The sequence below is a fragment of the Acartia tonsa genome, chromosome 4 (genome assembly GCF_053477335.1).
Source record: "Acartia tonsa isolate MP-2025a chromosome 4, ASM5347733v1, whole genome shotgun sequence".
Classification (NCBI taxonomy): domain Eukaryota; kingdom Metazoa; phylum Arthropoda; class Copepoda; order Calanoida; family Acartiidae; genus Acartia; species Acartia tonsa.
In genome coordinates this window covers 52,453,833-52,468,546 of record NC_137263.1, presented here as the reverse complement: position 1 = coordinate 52,468,546, position 14,714 = coordinate 52,453,833, and the positions used below count along the sequence as shown (strand labels likewise).

Below are 14,714 nucleotides of genomic sequence, written 5' to 3'. Positions count from 1 at the left end.
TGTACAATTTAGTTTAGACTTGCAAATTAATGTTCTGCTTATCAAGTTCTGACACTCGACAAGAGTTATTGTACGCTTGTCCTTCTGATTTTAGAGCTTCGCTTTTATTGATGTCAAAAATTCTGGAATTTGTTACAACATGTGCATGCACACATTGAAAAAAAATCCTGAATTCGGAAAAACCTTTCCTAACAATTAAAATATGAATTAAATCAATTAATCTTTATTCAATAATTTACAAGCTAGGTATTAATTCCAAATCATCAAACAAAAAATTTACAACAACTATTGAATATTCTTAACAAAACCAATGTTAAATATAAGATGTTGCATACGTTTTATAATTTAAAACAGTTGAAGCAGTATGGTGAAGGTTTTGAATCGATTGCATATAAATATACATTTTTAAAGAAATGCTTATAAAATTAACTAACAATAAAAAAGAACGAAATAATGCGCAGCCAGGGAAATCTATTCAGCCAATTAATTCCATTGGAAATTGCCAAAAATTAAATATTTTGCTGAAAACCTGTTTTTTGGTGTAACTGAAAGGGAAGTGGGTAAGATGGGGGGAGAAATAAGGGAAGGGGAAATTTTCACTTAGAATTGTTTGTTAGAATCACATTCCCTTTTCCCTGTGCGCAGGAATAATAATAATAACAATATTATAGGGATTTTTGTTTGACTGTAACTGCAGTCTAAATTTAATACATTCAAAATGGCCGTAATACGGTCAGACGGTCCCTAATTTAAAATAGCTGCTCCACTAATGAAAAAGTTCACATCACTATCAAACTTAAAAATATGTTTTCTCTTCGACAACTTGCATTTAGAAATATTGCTTACATTAAATGTAGTTTTGACTTTAGATAAACATATGATAACATAATTCAAAATTGACTAGTTTAAACATTGCCATTATTTTCACAATTAAAGTAACTGGTATTTCTCTTATTTAAAGAACGTATCCTCACTTTTGTGATTTTAAAAAAAATAGCTAGTCGGTGCTGTTAGTAAGTAGTAGATGTAAAATGATTCATAGAATTAAGGTACTTAAACGCAACAAAAAAAGAAGAAAATTGAAATTATGAACAAAAATAGTAAGATCTTTAATTTGATACCTTACTTTTTTAATTCTGTTGAGTAATTATTGAAAAAAAATAATTTTGTTGAACCCTTGTGGATCAAAACTTTTAACTTCGGGAGCTCTTCACGAATGGATCAAAACAAAATCACAAAAGTTAGGACACGTTCTTTTACAATATAAAAACAATATACACAAAAATGTTTACAAAAGTTTTTACTGGTCCAGAATAGTTGATTTATGGTGTAAGGGAGGTTTCTTGAAGAATTTAGTGGAGGTTCCTCTTCTAAAATAGATAATAATGTAAAACTCTACACTTCCATAATATTTCCATGAAGCTGTTTTCAGTAGCGAAGCTACTCTATAATTCGAAATGTCCGTAAGAAACGGTATGAAGATAACGTAACTTCTCGATTGTCATTCAAGATAGACGGCTACAATTTTTTACATGTTTTTTTACACTGATGAGATTCATGTATATATAATTGACATGGTCCGTCGGTCGTACTACTCTTGAATACATATCTAGTCTTCATATTCATGAGCTTCGCTATTTATGGATGTTGTCATTCTTATTATATATTTTCTTATTTAACTAAGAAGGAAGTATTTTTTTCTTTGTACATTTAAACAAAATTTGTCCTTATTCAATAATTAAAACCCATTGAGATATAACCACTAACTATTGCTTTTGAGAATGGATTTAAGATATACGAGGTTATTGTCGTCAATTTAGCTATTTTTTGCCAATATGGACCTCATTTATTGGTCAGTTTGTTCATCCAGTAGGAGGGGATAGGGGTGTCGATATTTTAGCCAGCTGCGAGTAATAATTTATTAGAGTATTTTGAAATCTGTTGCAACATCCAAATAATAATATATCTATTGCCGTGAGCAACAAGTTTACCTGAGTGTGTCCTCATTCTGGAACTTGGCAAGTGTCAACCAGGAGAAATTATTATTCGTTGTGTACAGTACACCACTGTGGGGGTTACATGTCACTCCAACCTATACAAATTATATTATTATTAGTGTATAGTACACCACTGTGGGGGTTACATGTCACTCCAACCTATACAAATTATATTATTATTAGTGTATAGTACACCACTGTGGGGGTTACATGTCACTCCAACCTATACAAATTATATTATTATTAGTGTATAGTACACCACTGTGGGGGTTACATGTCACTCCAACCTATACAAATTATATTATTATTAGTGTATAGTACACCACTGTGGGGGTTACATGTCACTCCAACCTATACAAATTATATTATTATTAGTGTATAGTACACCACTGTAGGGGTTACATGTCACTCCAACCTATACAAATTATATTATTATTAGTGTATAGTACACCACTGTGGGAGTTACATGTCACTCCAACCTATACAAATTATATTATTATTAGTGTATAGTACACCACTGTAGGGGTTACATGTCACTCCAACCTATACAAATTATATTATTATTAGTGTATAGTAGGGTTGGGCCGGATACTTTTTTGGCCGGATACCGGATATCCGGCTGATTTCAAAAGCCGGATATCCGGTAACCGGCCGGATATCCGGCAAATATCCGGTTATCCGGCCAAATTACCGGATATCCGGCCGGATAACCGGCCAAATTACCAGATATTAAAGTAGTAAAAAAAAATTTCTTCAGAAATCTTATATAAATTTACATAAAGTTGAACTTGTTCAGAAAAAATGTTCTTCTAGCTTCAATAATAAGAAAATTATAGCCATGTAAGATTTTAAAAAGCAGAGATTTTTGGTGTAAAGTATAAAAAATTATAGAGCCGGATATCCGGCCGGATAGTTTCAATATCCGGTATCCGGCCGGATATTGAAAATGGCCGGATATCCGGCCGGATATCCGGCCACACCGGATATCCGGCCCAACCCTAGTGTATAGTACACCACTGTGGGGGTTACATGTCACTCCAACCTATACAAATTATATTATTATTAGTGTATAGTATACTACTGTCAAGTCAAGAAAAATAAGTAAAATTAATAAAAATTCAACTGAATTTTGCTGATCAAAATATTAGATTAAAAAATTCAAGAAAATTAAAATCATTCTGCTCTATCTAAGATTGTACTTTATTAAATTACTAGCGGCTCCGCCATTAAAGGCCTTTTAAACAGTGGCGTGCAAAGCACTTTGTCTAGGGGGGGGCATTTTGATTATATATACTAATTTTAAATAAGGGCGTTTTAAGGGATGGGATTATTTGATTATGGGCCTCCTAGTCCTTTTCCCTTCTTCCCCATCCCTTCCCCCATCCCTATTTCCCATTTATATCCCCCACCTCTTCCCCCCCCCATCTCTTCTCCCCCATCCCTTCTCCCCACCCTGCAATGACCGAAGGGAAGGGAGCTAGAAAGCATCTTCGAAAAAATAGTACAGAAGATAAATTAACCTATTTATTACACTAGTCCCCAATATTTCATATAAAATTTTCTTATTCGTTGGCTCCAGGGGCGTCCAAGCTTTTTTTTTTGGGGGGGGGGGGGGTAAAAAATTTTTAAGGGGGGGTAATTCGTTTTTGGGGGGGGTAAAATGGCGCGCGAACGCCGCAAATTTTTTTTACCCCCCCCAAAATTTTTACCCCGGGGGTAAAATTTGCTTGGGGGGGGGTAATTACCCCCCCTGAAATCTGTTGGCAGGGGTAAATTTAGTTTACCCCCCCCCAAAATTTACCCCGGGGCGAAGCGCGCAAAATTTTTTTTTTATTAGAGATTTTTTTATTTTTGGGGGGGGGTGGGTAAATACCCCCTCCTAAACGGTTGGAGGTGCCTACAGCACCCCCAGGGTAGGGGTAAATTTTAAATGGGGGGGTAATCGCCCCATTACCCCCCCCCCCCCCTTGGACGTCTATGGTTGGCTCAACAACTTTGGGGACTTTAATGGAATTTTGATTGGTTGGTTAATTAAGTCGAGTTTCCATACATTTCATCCACTAATTGTAATCTTTATAAGGGGTTATTTTGTGTATCATCATTGGGGATGTACAAAATTTCTTTGGTAAAAAGTTTATATTATACAAAACAAAATACTTCCTATAACCTGGTTTGTTATGTTCAGTGAAAAAAGATTATAACCTAATTTCTACACTAATTTAAAAATTTGGTAAGGTTAAATGAATAGTAACTGTCTGTTTGGCGCGAAGCGCCAAAATTTTTTTTTTTGGAGTATTTCTTGATCTTTTTTTGGAAACTGGGATAGTTTTGCTTTTTGTAGGGTAGGGGGCAAAAAGGGGCATTTTTGTTGACTAGGGGGGGGGGGCAAAATGGGGCATTTTTTAACATTTAGGGGGGGGGGCAGGGGGGGCGGTCGTTAGGGGGGGGGGCAGGGGGGGGGCGTTTTGGTCGCTAGGGGGGGGGGCGATTGCCCCAAATGCCCCCTTCAGTTCGCACGCCACTGGGCCTTTATAAATAGTTTTAAAACTTCACTGTACCTATAAGAACAACATTATTCCAGTAATGAGCGGAATCCCAAGCTAGAGACACACATATACATATAGACATCGTGTTACTTTTATATAAAGATTATTGAGCTTACCCCATAGCTATAGCCATCATCTAGATCTGACATACTGATCGCCAGCTGTCCACCACGTACACTGCTCCTGCCCACCCCGCCAGGTAGGGTGTGATGACCGCCAGGCAGGGCATGGTGACCGCCAGGCAGCTGGTGGATATGGTCTTCAGGACCGGGCACAGGGGTCGAGGTGGTGGGACGCATCTCTAGCTCATTGTCAATTATACGACCTGCAACATTGGATATAGGAGATACGTGGTTATATTGGCAGGGAAAAATTTGTTGTCAATTTAGATTGCTAATAGGGACCTCATTTATTGTTCAGTTCATCCCACAAGAGGAGATGGGACGAATGTTTATTTAAGAAAGCTGCGAGCATTACTTTATCAGAGTACATGAAAATCTAAGTAATTCATGCAACCAAGTCGAATTAAGAACCTAGTTAAAAAATTAACCAATTAGAGGTCAGTATACACAGTAATTGACCAATGGTAAAATTTATAGTGGCCTCTTATTGGTTAATTTTTTTTGACGTCATAATCTGATTCAGACACTTTTACTAGGTTCTTAATTAAAATAAATTCTGCCACAGATTTAGAAATATTAATAGATTTTAATATTGCTTCCTTGATTTTCATTGTTTGTTTAATAGTTATTTCTCGCATCGTATTATAAACGGCTTTCCGCGGATATAGAATGTACAATTATAAGATTAAAACCAGTTTTTCAAGCCCCGAGGTGCCGAAGACACTGGCTAAAAAAACTGGTTTTAATCTTATGATTGTACATTTTTATATTCGTAGAAAGCTGGATTTAATACGATGCTAGACATAGTTTTTTCGTATGGATGAGAACCGGTTCCTATCCACCGGATTCGAATGAATACGAGAAACTTAATTTCTCAACTCCAGTGTGTCTTTTTCATTGTTCTAGAGTTTAACTTGAAAACAAATATTGCACAATACAAAACTGCTGTGTCATTGCAAAAACAAAATATGAACTTATTTTTATCAGGAATGGAGGGGACATTGGGCTGTTTATTACTCTAGTCCTTGAAGTTTTATGATAACATTTCCTTATTAGTTGGTTAACAACTTTGGGGCCTTTAATTTGGATTGGTTGGTTCATGAAGTTTAGTGTCTAAACATTTTAACCACTAATTGTAATTTTGAGAGGGTAATTTTGTGTACCATCATTTTGGAAATACATGAATATATCGGCCAATGTCTTATCCCTTTAGATCCTTTAGATGTAGAAAAAATAATTATGGAACAAATCAATGAAAAACCCTTTTTTACCTGAAACACTTCTAATTGGCAGAGTGGATGAGGAGAAAAATTGTATAGAGCCGGGCTTCGAGCTGCGTGGCAGTGTCGGGATAGGACTCTGGAGTAGCAGGGAGGTGGGGGCAGTGTTGACCGGCGGGCACATGTCACTGGCACACCCGCTAGCACAGCCACTCCCACTCAAGATAACTGGGTGCTCCAGGTCCTCCACGGAGTCCCATGGCCTACAAAAAATATAATTTTTCCCATAGAAATAGATATAAAAATTTTTTTTTAAAAAAGACCATAAGTTTTATTCTGACATATAGGTATAAGAGGAAACAAAATATAAACACAAATAGAATCTTGAAGGTGATAAATGTTATAATTACATTTTTGAAATTTTAAAGATTGTGTATTTATAACAAGACTTAATGGAGAGAGATAAAATTAAAGTTGAAGATTCGTCTTGTAAGTTGGTTTTTAACTTTTTAACACATCGTTCAACTTTTATTTTAGACAAGCTGCTGCGCCCTAGCTTCTAGGGTATCTAGGGATAGGGAATAACAGAAAAAATAGCTTTAAACTATCCTAAAAAATATAAAAGCCTAAACCTATCCAATCTATGTGAAGCTTTCCAAAAAATACATAATATAATCGGTCCAGTAGTTAAAGAGATCTTAAGCTTTAGACAAAAAAAAACCATACTACTTTATATAATACTAGCGGCTGCGCCCCTAGCACATAGGGGCTCTATACGAAGCGATATGGGAGTGCAGAAAAATAGCCTAAAACCATACCCAGTCCTTTATTTTAATAAAAAGTAAAGCATCCTGAAACCATCCCAGGAACTATAAAAAGCTTAACTGAAGCGTAGGACCATATCGGATCAGCGGTTAGCGAGATCCTTTGCTACAAACTAAAAAAGCTTACTACTTTATATAATAGAAAGATTAGCGTCTTCGCCCCTAGCCTCTGTTATTTTTTTTAACATTTTGTATAACCACTAACCTAACATGCATAGTATCTCTGCTGGGGGAGGCGTACACAGGACTCACATACCGCAGACTATACCCGGGCTCTCTCTTCGCACTTGGAGTACGGGCAGCTGATCTACAAATTGAAGTGTGATTAAAACAAAGCCTTTGATACTGTTCTTTATAATTCATCTTAAAAAAACTAGCATTACAAACGGCAAACAGAAAGACAAAAACTGCACTTGACTGCAAAAAAGGCAACCTGTTTCAATTTTTGTTGTGCCCAAACACAATTAAACTGGATTTTATAAATTATGATGAAATAAATTTTTGTTATACCTTGGATCTAAGCTGAGATGCCTAGAAGATTTGATTTGTTCTGTTTTTCTGATGGTCTGTAGAAACACTTTTCCAATTCCTATATCAATATTTCAAATTAGAATTTATAAAACTTTAATAAATTAAGGTTGCAATAAAGTAAAACTCATATAGGAGGGAGGGGACATTGGGCTGTTTATTAAACTAGTCCCCAAAGTTTAATAATAAAGTTTCTTAATCGTTGGCTCAACACTTTGGAGACTTTTATTGAATTTCACTAGGTTGGTTCATTAAGTTAAGTGTTCAACAGCTAATTGTAATCTAGAGAATGAGTGATTTTGCATATTATCGTTCAGAATGTAAATCAATTTATCGGCCATTTAGATCCCTCACAATATTTATATAAACTTCAATTTAGTTGATGCTACTTCTAAGCATATAAAAAAAAACCTGTTAACATTTCAATTGTTGCTGAGGTTAATCTTACTTCCAACATTTTTATATTAAAGTTCTTTTTTCAGTTTACTCTATTTTCAAATCCAACCAATGGACATAGAATGACAGAAGAAAAATTGACGTCAATTTGGTTAATATCATGGACATCATATATTGTTCTGTTCGGGCATTCAGTTGGAGGGGAAGGGATTTGGTAAAGGGGGGTCTATTAGGGTAAATGAAAATATGGTGTAATATCCAAGTAATAATAAATCCATTATCCAACCTGATCCCGTTTTGCTGAGTTGTTCTTCACTCTTCCTGAGTTTATTCTCCTCCCTCTCCTCCCTGGCATCAAATTCATCCCTGTCTTCTTCCTCACTATTATTGTCACCAGCTAGCTCACCATTGATCTCCATCTCTAGAATATAATGGTGATTCATTTAAAAGAATGGATAAACTATATACGTGGATATTATGAAAGGGGAAAAATTGTCGTCAGTTTAGGTTGCTAACATGTACATTGTACATCATTTATTGCTCGCTTCGTTCATCCAGTAGAAGATACTATTAATTTTATACATGGTTGGAGGAGACATTTGCCTGTTTATTACACTAGTACCCAAAGTGTTATAATAACGTTTTATTATTCGTTGGTGTAACAAATTTGGGGACATTATTGAAATTTGGTTGGTTCATTTAGTTGAGTGTACAAACGTTTCAATCTACAGAAGGGGTCATTGGGGATGTACATCAATTTATCAGCCTTTGTTTTATCCCTTAAAATCCCTAAATTTTTTACCTGTGTTATCGACAGTATCTTCTGATGGTGGGACAGCCCTGGCAGCAGGATAGTGCGCTAACTAAACATTAGTTTTTCTTTTTAAAACAAATGTTAATGTTAGGTGGGTGAGACATACCCTTGAGACTAGGGGTGAATCCAATAACATATATTATAAAAGCCCCTAGAAACCTCTAGTAAAACTTAAATATTTAATTTAAGAAAAATTTGAGTTTAAAGAAGTTTTTTATATTGAGTGGGAAGGGGGTGTAAATTTTTCTTCCCCTAAAATAGTCAAAAAACCTCCCCTGGACCTAAGAGAAACTTCACTACAAAAGAGAACCCTATCGGTTCAGCGTTTAGCAAGATCCTTCGCTAAACACAAAGACACATAGAAAGTCATCCTGTTACTTTTATATAAGGATAAGTAAGGGATGTAATATAAAATTACAAATTACAAAAGTAAAATAAAAATTACTTGTATAGGTTCTTCATTATTCATAGATGGTGACCTCTCCTTTATTGTCCGACTTCTTGCCTTCATCTCCTCAACCAGGACTGACATCGCAGTCTTCTGGCCCGGCCGCCCGTACACCAGCCGCCGCCGTTGTGTATGACCGCTGCTGGGCACGTGAAAGTGTTGGATGCTGACGCTGGGCTCAATTGGACGGCGCATCGTAGTTCCGCCGCCGCCGCTAGATGTCGGTGAGTGGGAGCGTGGGAGACTGCGGTATAACTCGACACTGCTGGCGCCCGCGGATATAACGCCGCGGGAACCAGATTTCCAACGCGGCATGGTTCCATATCTCTAAAACAAAAAATAAAAGTAAAAAATATAAGTAAAATTAAAAATAGAGATTTGTCAACTATTTCACTAGAATGGTGATTAAGGGCTTTCTAACAGAAAAATTTACCTAGACATTGGCGTATAAAATTGGAGTGTCTCCATCTTTGCCTATAAAATTTATGTAAAGACAGGAATACAACCAATTGCTCTTTATTCCCAATGGCTCTTGGTTTGAAATTTTAAAAAAGTAATTTATTTCTAACAGAGCCGTCAAAATTGTCTACAAATTACAGAGCCGTCAAAATTGTCTACAAATTGAATACATCTAACTGCTTAATACCCAGCATCTGATACAAATGAGACGAAGCCAATAGCCGCTGGTAAATAGTAATTAGTGGTTTCTTCTGTTGATGAGCAAAAAAAACTTTGCAATTACAATGACACGACGTTAACTATTTGAAATCACTTATTGCTAAAAAAAATTAATTACTTTAATTGTATTATTGATTTTAATTTTATTATTATTTAAATAATAGAAATTAAGGATTAAGATTAATATAGATTGTACATATGTATGCCAATTTAACATTTGGTTCAGCGAGATAATTTCATCCACTTTCAAATTTTCAATTGGTTGCTGAATATATGGTGTTCATCAGTTACGACAGGTTTACTTTTTTTAGTAATTCCTTCAATTTCCAAAGTTATTTAATTACTTTTTTTTTATAGGATATGATTCCGAGGCGTGCGATAAGGGGGTTGTAAGGGGCTGACACACCATAAAAAAAACTTTACAATAATACTCCACATCATTTCTATTCAATTTAGATAAACCCTTTCCTTAAATACATCTTAAGGGAGTGTGAATTTATTTCGCTAAATTAAAACCGGTCTTGAAAAATCAAGTATCGTATCGTATTCCAGACAATTTTCGTTGAGTCATAACATTAAAATCATAAAATTTCTACCATTTTATTGGCTCGGACCTTCATCCCCTTTCAGCCAACAAAACTGGAATTGATCATATTTTTTTAATATTACTATCCGCGGAAAGATGTTTATAATACTATTAGCTGTTTTGCCAGGTAACCACTTGGAATCAAGGCTTTGAAGTGGAAAATAGGAATGCGACCCAAATAAATTAAATCATGTTGGCAATTTATGTGTATTTACTATTCATGTAAATTAGGGTTGGGCCTGATATCCGGTTTTTCAATATCCGGCCGGATATCCGTTTTTTCAATATACGGCCGGATACCGGATATCCGGCATTAGAAATCAGCCGGATATCCGGTATCCAGCCAAAAAATTTTCAGGCCCAACCCTAATGTAAATATGTAGGTGTTTCAGTTATATTGCACTAGCGGCTTCGCCCCTAGCCTCTAGGGGCTTTGCCCCAAGAGGTGATAAAAAAAAATTATGGCGAAAATCGTAAAGGACCATGGAAATCTCCTTCAAAAAAAAAAAAAAAAAAAAAAAAAAAAAATGGGGGGGGGGGATTTTTTGGTTTTTGGGATGGTTGGGGGTGTCCCACCCCCCAAGAAAATAGCTTAAAACCACCACAGGACCAATAGGTAGATACCCTGAAGAGTAGAATCCGATCGGTTCAGTGGTTACCGAGATCTTAAGGGACAGACAGACAGACGGACAGACAGACATCGTTCTACTTTGTATTATAGATATAGAGCACTAAGCCTCTTCCCCCCATAATTTTTTAATAAATTTATAATAAGGGAAGGCAGAGGGGGTTACTTAGTTTATTTCTTATGTCTAACCATTGCGGTGCCCTAACCGTTCCCAATATAACCTAAAAATAGAAACTAACCCCCCACCCCCGCCCTCTTTCTCAATGTATTTTGAAATAAAGAGAGAGGGGGGGGGGTGCGGTTGTGCTTGACTATGCACTTTGAGGGAAACCACCAATGTACTATTGTGTATGTTCAATAAGCTATAAAAATTGGAAAGAATTTTAATGAATATAATAGATTTGAAATCTGCATAAAATTTTAAGGATTTTTTTATAAAATTCGTTTTTTATATAATTCATTATTTAAAAGCGCAAATCCAATTTAAGTTAATAAATTTTGGACCAATAGGATAGGTTAATTGGAAACTACCTGCGCTCTAATTGGTTGAATGATGTACGTCACTTAAGCTTCTCCAATCAGGGCGCAAATAGTTTTCAATCCACCAATCACAAATGTCAAAATTATTTAACTTAATTTGTATTTGCGCTTATAGATAAAGAATTATACAAAAAACGAATGTTATAAAAATTGTTTAAAATTTTATGCAGATTTCAAATCTATTATATTCATTAAAATTCTTTCCAATTTTTATAGCTTAATGTTCAATAGTACATTTCGAGGACATACTAGGTGCAATTAATTGTTTAAAATCTACTTAAATTTTAAAAATGATTCCTTTTTTTATGTATTTATTATTTTCTTTAAAAATTACTAAAATCTTTATGAAATAGAATTAATCAATATATCCTATATACAAAACGCTATGATATCGCAAACAGCTGGACCGATTGGTTTATGATTTTCTGGGAAATTTTACATTAGTCTAAGAAATGTTTAATAAATGGGTATAGATGTATATCCCAGACAACTACCTTGCCCAAGTGTTGGGGACCTTTTTCTTCTGTTTGCTAATTGCTTTCTGCTCTTTTATAACGACTTGGCTATTTTAATGTTTACGACGCTATTCGCTGATATTCAAAAAATCAATTGAAAGTCGGCATAGGGTCCCCACCCCCTGGATAGAGTTACATATAGCTCGTGCCCCCTCTTTTATTTTACTTTAATAAATGTTTTAGCTATGTATTATACGGGGATTACTAATTCCCTTTTACAACACATACACCTATCCTTGGTATAATGATTACTTATGTAATTTGCAAGTGCTTAAACGATGCAAATAATTTTCACATTGCATAAGCTACTAAAATGTAGTATAATAAAAAATAAACAGTTTCAGACACTTCTATTTGGGGGCATTCCAATATATCCCATTATTTACTAATATGTTTAAATTTGTCTGGTTGTAATTTCATAATTTTTCATTTTAATATCCGCGGATGGCTGTCTACAGAACGATGCAATAAATTACCATGTAGGGTATCCTGCAAGCAGTTAGTAAGAGGTATGCAACCACTATTTCTGGCAAGACAATGGCCGATAAATTGCTGTACATCAACAATGATGATTTAAAAAATTACCCCTTCTGTAGATTACAATTAGTAATTGAAAGTCTGGACACTTATAAACTACCCTGTCAAAATTTGATAAAAGTCCCCAAAGTTGTTAAGCAAACGAATAAGAAAACCTTATAAGACTTTGGGGACTATTGTATAAACAGCCCAATATCCCCTCCCTCCCTAGTATTTACCTGTTGTCCTTGAGGAATATGAAAATGTTGAGTACTTGACCACTGATGCCTGCCATTAGTTTAGAATAGTTTCGTTTTACAAGTACAAGGCAAATGCGTCCGTTAGCAGATTTATTTATGGTATGAAAAATTGAAAAAGAGTTAAGGAGCTCAAATATCTTAGTGAAGGAAATTTATAGTTAGATTTTTGTTTCTTTAGAAAAAAGTCGTTTCAAAATAACCATTCAAAAATGATCATTAAAGAGACAATTTAAAAAAAAAACATGTATTAAAACTTTTAACTATACAATATTTAAAGATTTTAATGGTGCCTATTTCTTGGGTAATGATTCAAAAGTTTTATAAATGCACAATTTTGATGATTTTAAACCGTTTAGAGGAAGAGCTACATATTTGTTACGTAGCAGCTCATAGTGCCTAATAATGAATGACGTTCTACAATACAAATGACCAATGATAGGCAAGTATACATTTAATTGACCAATGTTAAAATGTTTAATGGCCTATCATTGGTCATTTGTATTGTATGACGTCATTTTTTATTAGGCACTGTAAGCTGCTTTGCTTGTTATTGTCTTAAAACTTATGAGTTACTGTCTTAAAAACTTGACTATTCCATGCCTGTCATATGGTCGTGGGGGTCTCAGTGATGTGTAGGAGGTGGTCAAACTCTGGTGGCCTCTGTAGTGTCTGGTGGACATGGCTGGTGACCGCGGGGTGTGCAGCAGGTACCGGTCGTCTCCCCGCTGTATACCTGTCACAAATATTAACATAGATGTAATGAAACAGATCAATTAACATGAAGAAAAACAATTTGATGCCAATTTTTTGCCAGTCAAAAATAGTATATTATTAAGACAAATTCTATTGATTATCAATGATGCAAGGATGATAGGATCTTAAGGGATAAGAAAGCGACCAATACATTCATGTTCACATTCACTTGTTTAACAAAATTATCCCATCTATAGATTAAAGTTATTGGTGGAAAAGTTTGGTCACCATTGGCTTTTAAAAAACCAAACAAGATTAAATAAAAGTCTCCAAATTTTTTAAGCCAACGAAAATGTGTTCATTTTGAGGACTAATGGCCCTAATTTGAGGTATAAATCTTAATACAAATGCTGTTTTTGAAGCTAATCGATGTTGAAATTCATGATAGTTATTTATTGCATCGTATTATAGACAGATTTTTACGTATATTTGAAATAAGAAATTATATGATTAAAACAAGTTTTGTTAGCCCCGAGGGGCCGAATGTCTGCACCAACAATACTGGTTTAAATTTTATAATTTTTATTTTAATATTCGTGATAAATTGTCTGTAATACGATGCTATACATGATTTTCAGTCTGGCTGATAACCGGTCCTAATCCAGCGGATATTTTTTACCTGGATTATCAATTGCATCATTAGTTGCTTTATTCTCATTCACAACATTCTCCTTATTTTCATCACTAGTAGTAACAATCTTTGCTGGATTTTTATCCTCACTTTTGCCACCATCTTTAACACATTTCTCCTCAGGTTTTGTATCATCTGCACCACCAGAGCACTTTTTATCCTTCTTCCTGAAGAGGTTGTGCCAGAAGTTTTCCAGCTTCTCCATCCTGTACAGGTTTCTATACCTGTGTTGTATACCTGAACCTGTTTAGTTTAGTTAGAATCTGTTCTGTTGTTACTTAGTGCAATCACTCCCTTTTCTACTAAGGGTAAAGCCACTTCAAGCGTAGAAACAAAATATCTAATTTAAGTAAGAATTAGACTTATATAATTATATTTTGTACTTTTGTATGTTATTTTTAAAAAGAATTACAAAAAATAAAATATAAGATTTCGACAAATATTGTTTTAAACTTTTATTTTTATCTTTAATACCTAAATATAAATATAATTCTTTTCCTCAAAAATTGTAATTTAGTCTTTAGGCGTTTTGCCTTTGCTATACAGCTTTCTTTTATATTATATCACCCAACCTTTCCCTTTTGTAAACAGCCCATAATACTTCACCTTTCTACTTCCCCTATTTACACTGCACAGGTGAAGCTGTGTGTGCGTGTGTTGGGTGAGAGGGAGAGTACAGTGTTTGTGTGTGTGTGTGTGTGTGTAGTGCATC

At 35.0% G+C, this 14,714-nt stretch overlaps 1 protein-coding gene across 1 annotated transcript; it reads right to left on the bottom strand.

Annotated features, from left to right (window-relative positions):
- Positions 1-820: 820 nt before the first annotated feature.
- Positions 821-14,313, bottom strand: LOC145317724 (uncharacterized). Its single transcript, XM_080158945.1, has 12 exons — positions 13,991-14,313; positions 13,219-13,351; positions 12,598-12,646; positions 8,893-9,222; positions 8,436-8,496; positions 7,920-8,054; positions 7,220-7,298; positions 6,915-7,016; positions 5,937-6,148; positions 4,660-4,868; positions 1,992-2,092; positions 821-1,370 (listed from the first exon to the last, which is right to left on the bottom strand). The coding sequence occupies exons 1-12, from the start codon at positions 14,205-14,207 to the stop codon at positions 1,301-1,303; spliced, it is 1,698 nt and encodes a 565-aa protein (XP_080015071.1). The 5' UTR covers positions 14,208-14,313; the 3' UTR covers positions 821-1,300.
- Between the last annotated feature and the right edge of the window lie 401 nt (positions 14,314-14,714).

Coding starts and splice junctions, on each gene's coding strand:
- LOC145317724 (XM_080158945.1), bottom strand. CDS start 14,207: ATGGAGAAGCTGGAAAACTTCTGGCACAACCTCTTCAGGAAGAAGGAT. Junction 12,647..13,218: donor CCCCCACGACCATATGACAG/GCATGGAATAGT, acceptor AACTAATGGCAG/GCATCAGTGGTCAAGTACTC. Junction 6,149..6,914: donor AGAGATACTATGCATGTTAG/GTTAGTGGTTAT, acceptor TATTTTTTGTAG/GCCATGGGACTCCGTGGAGG.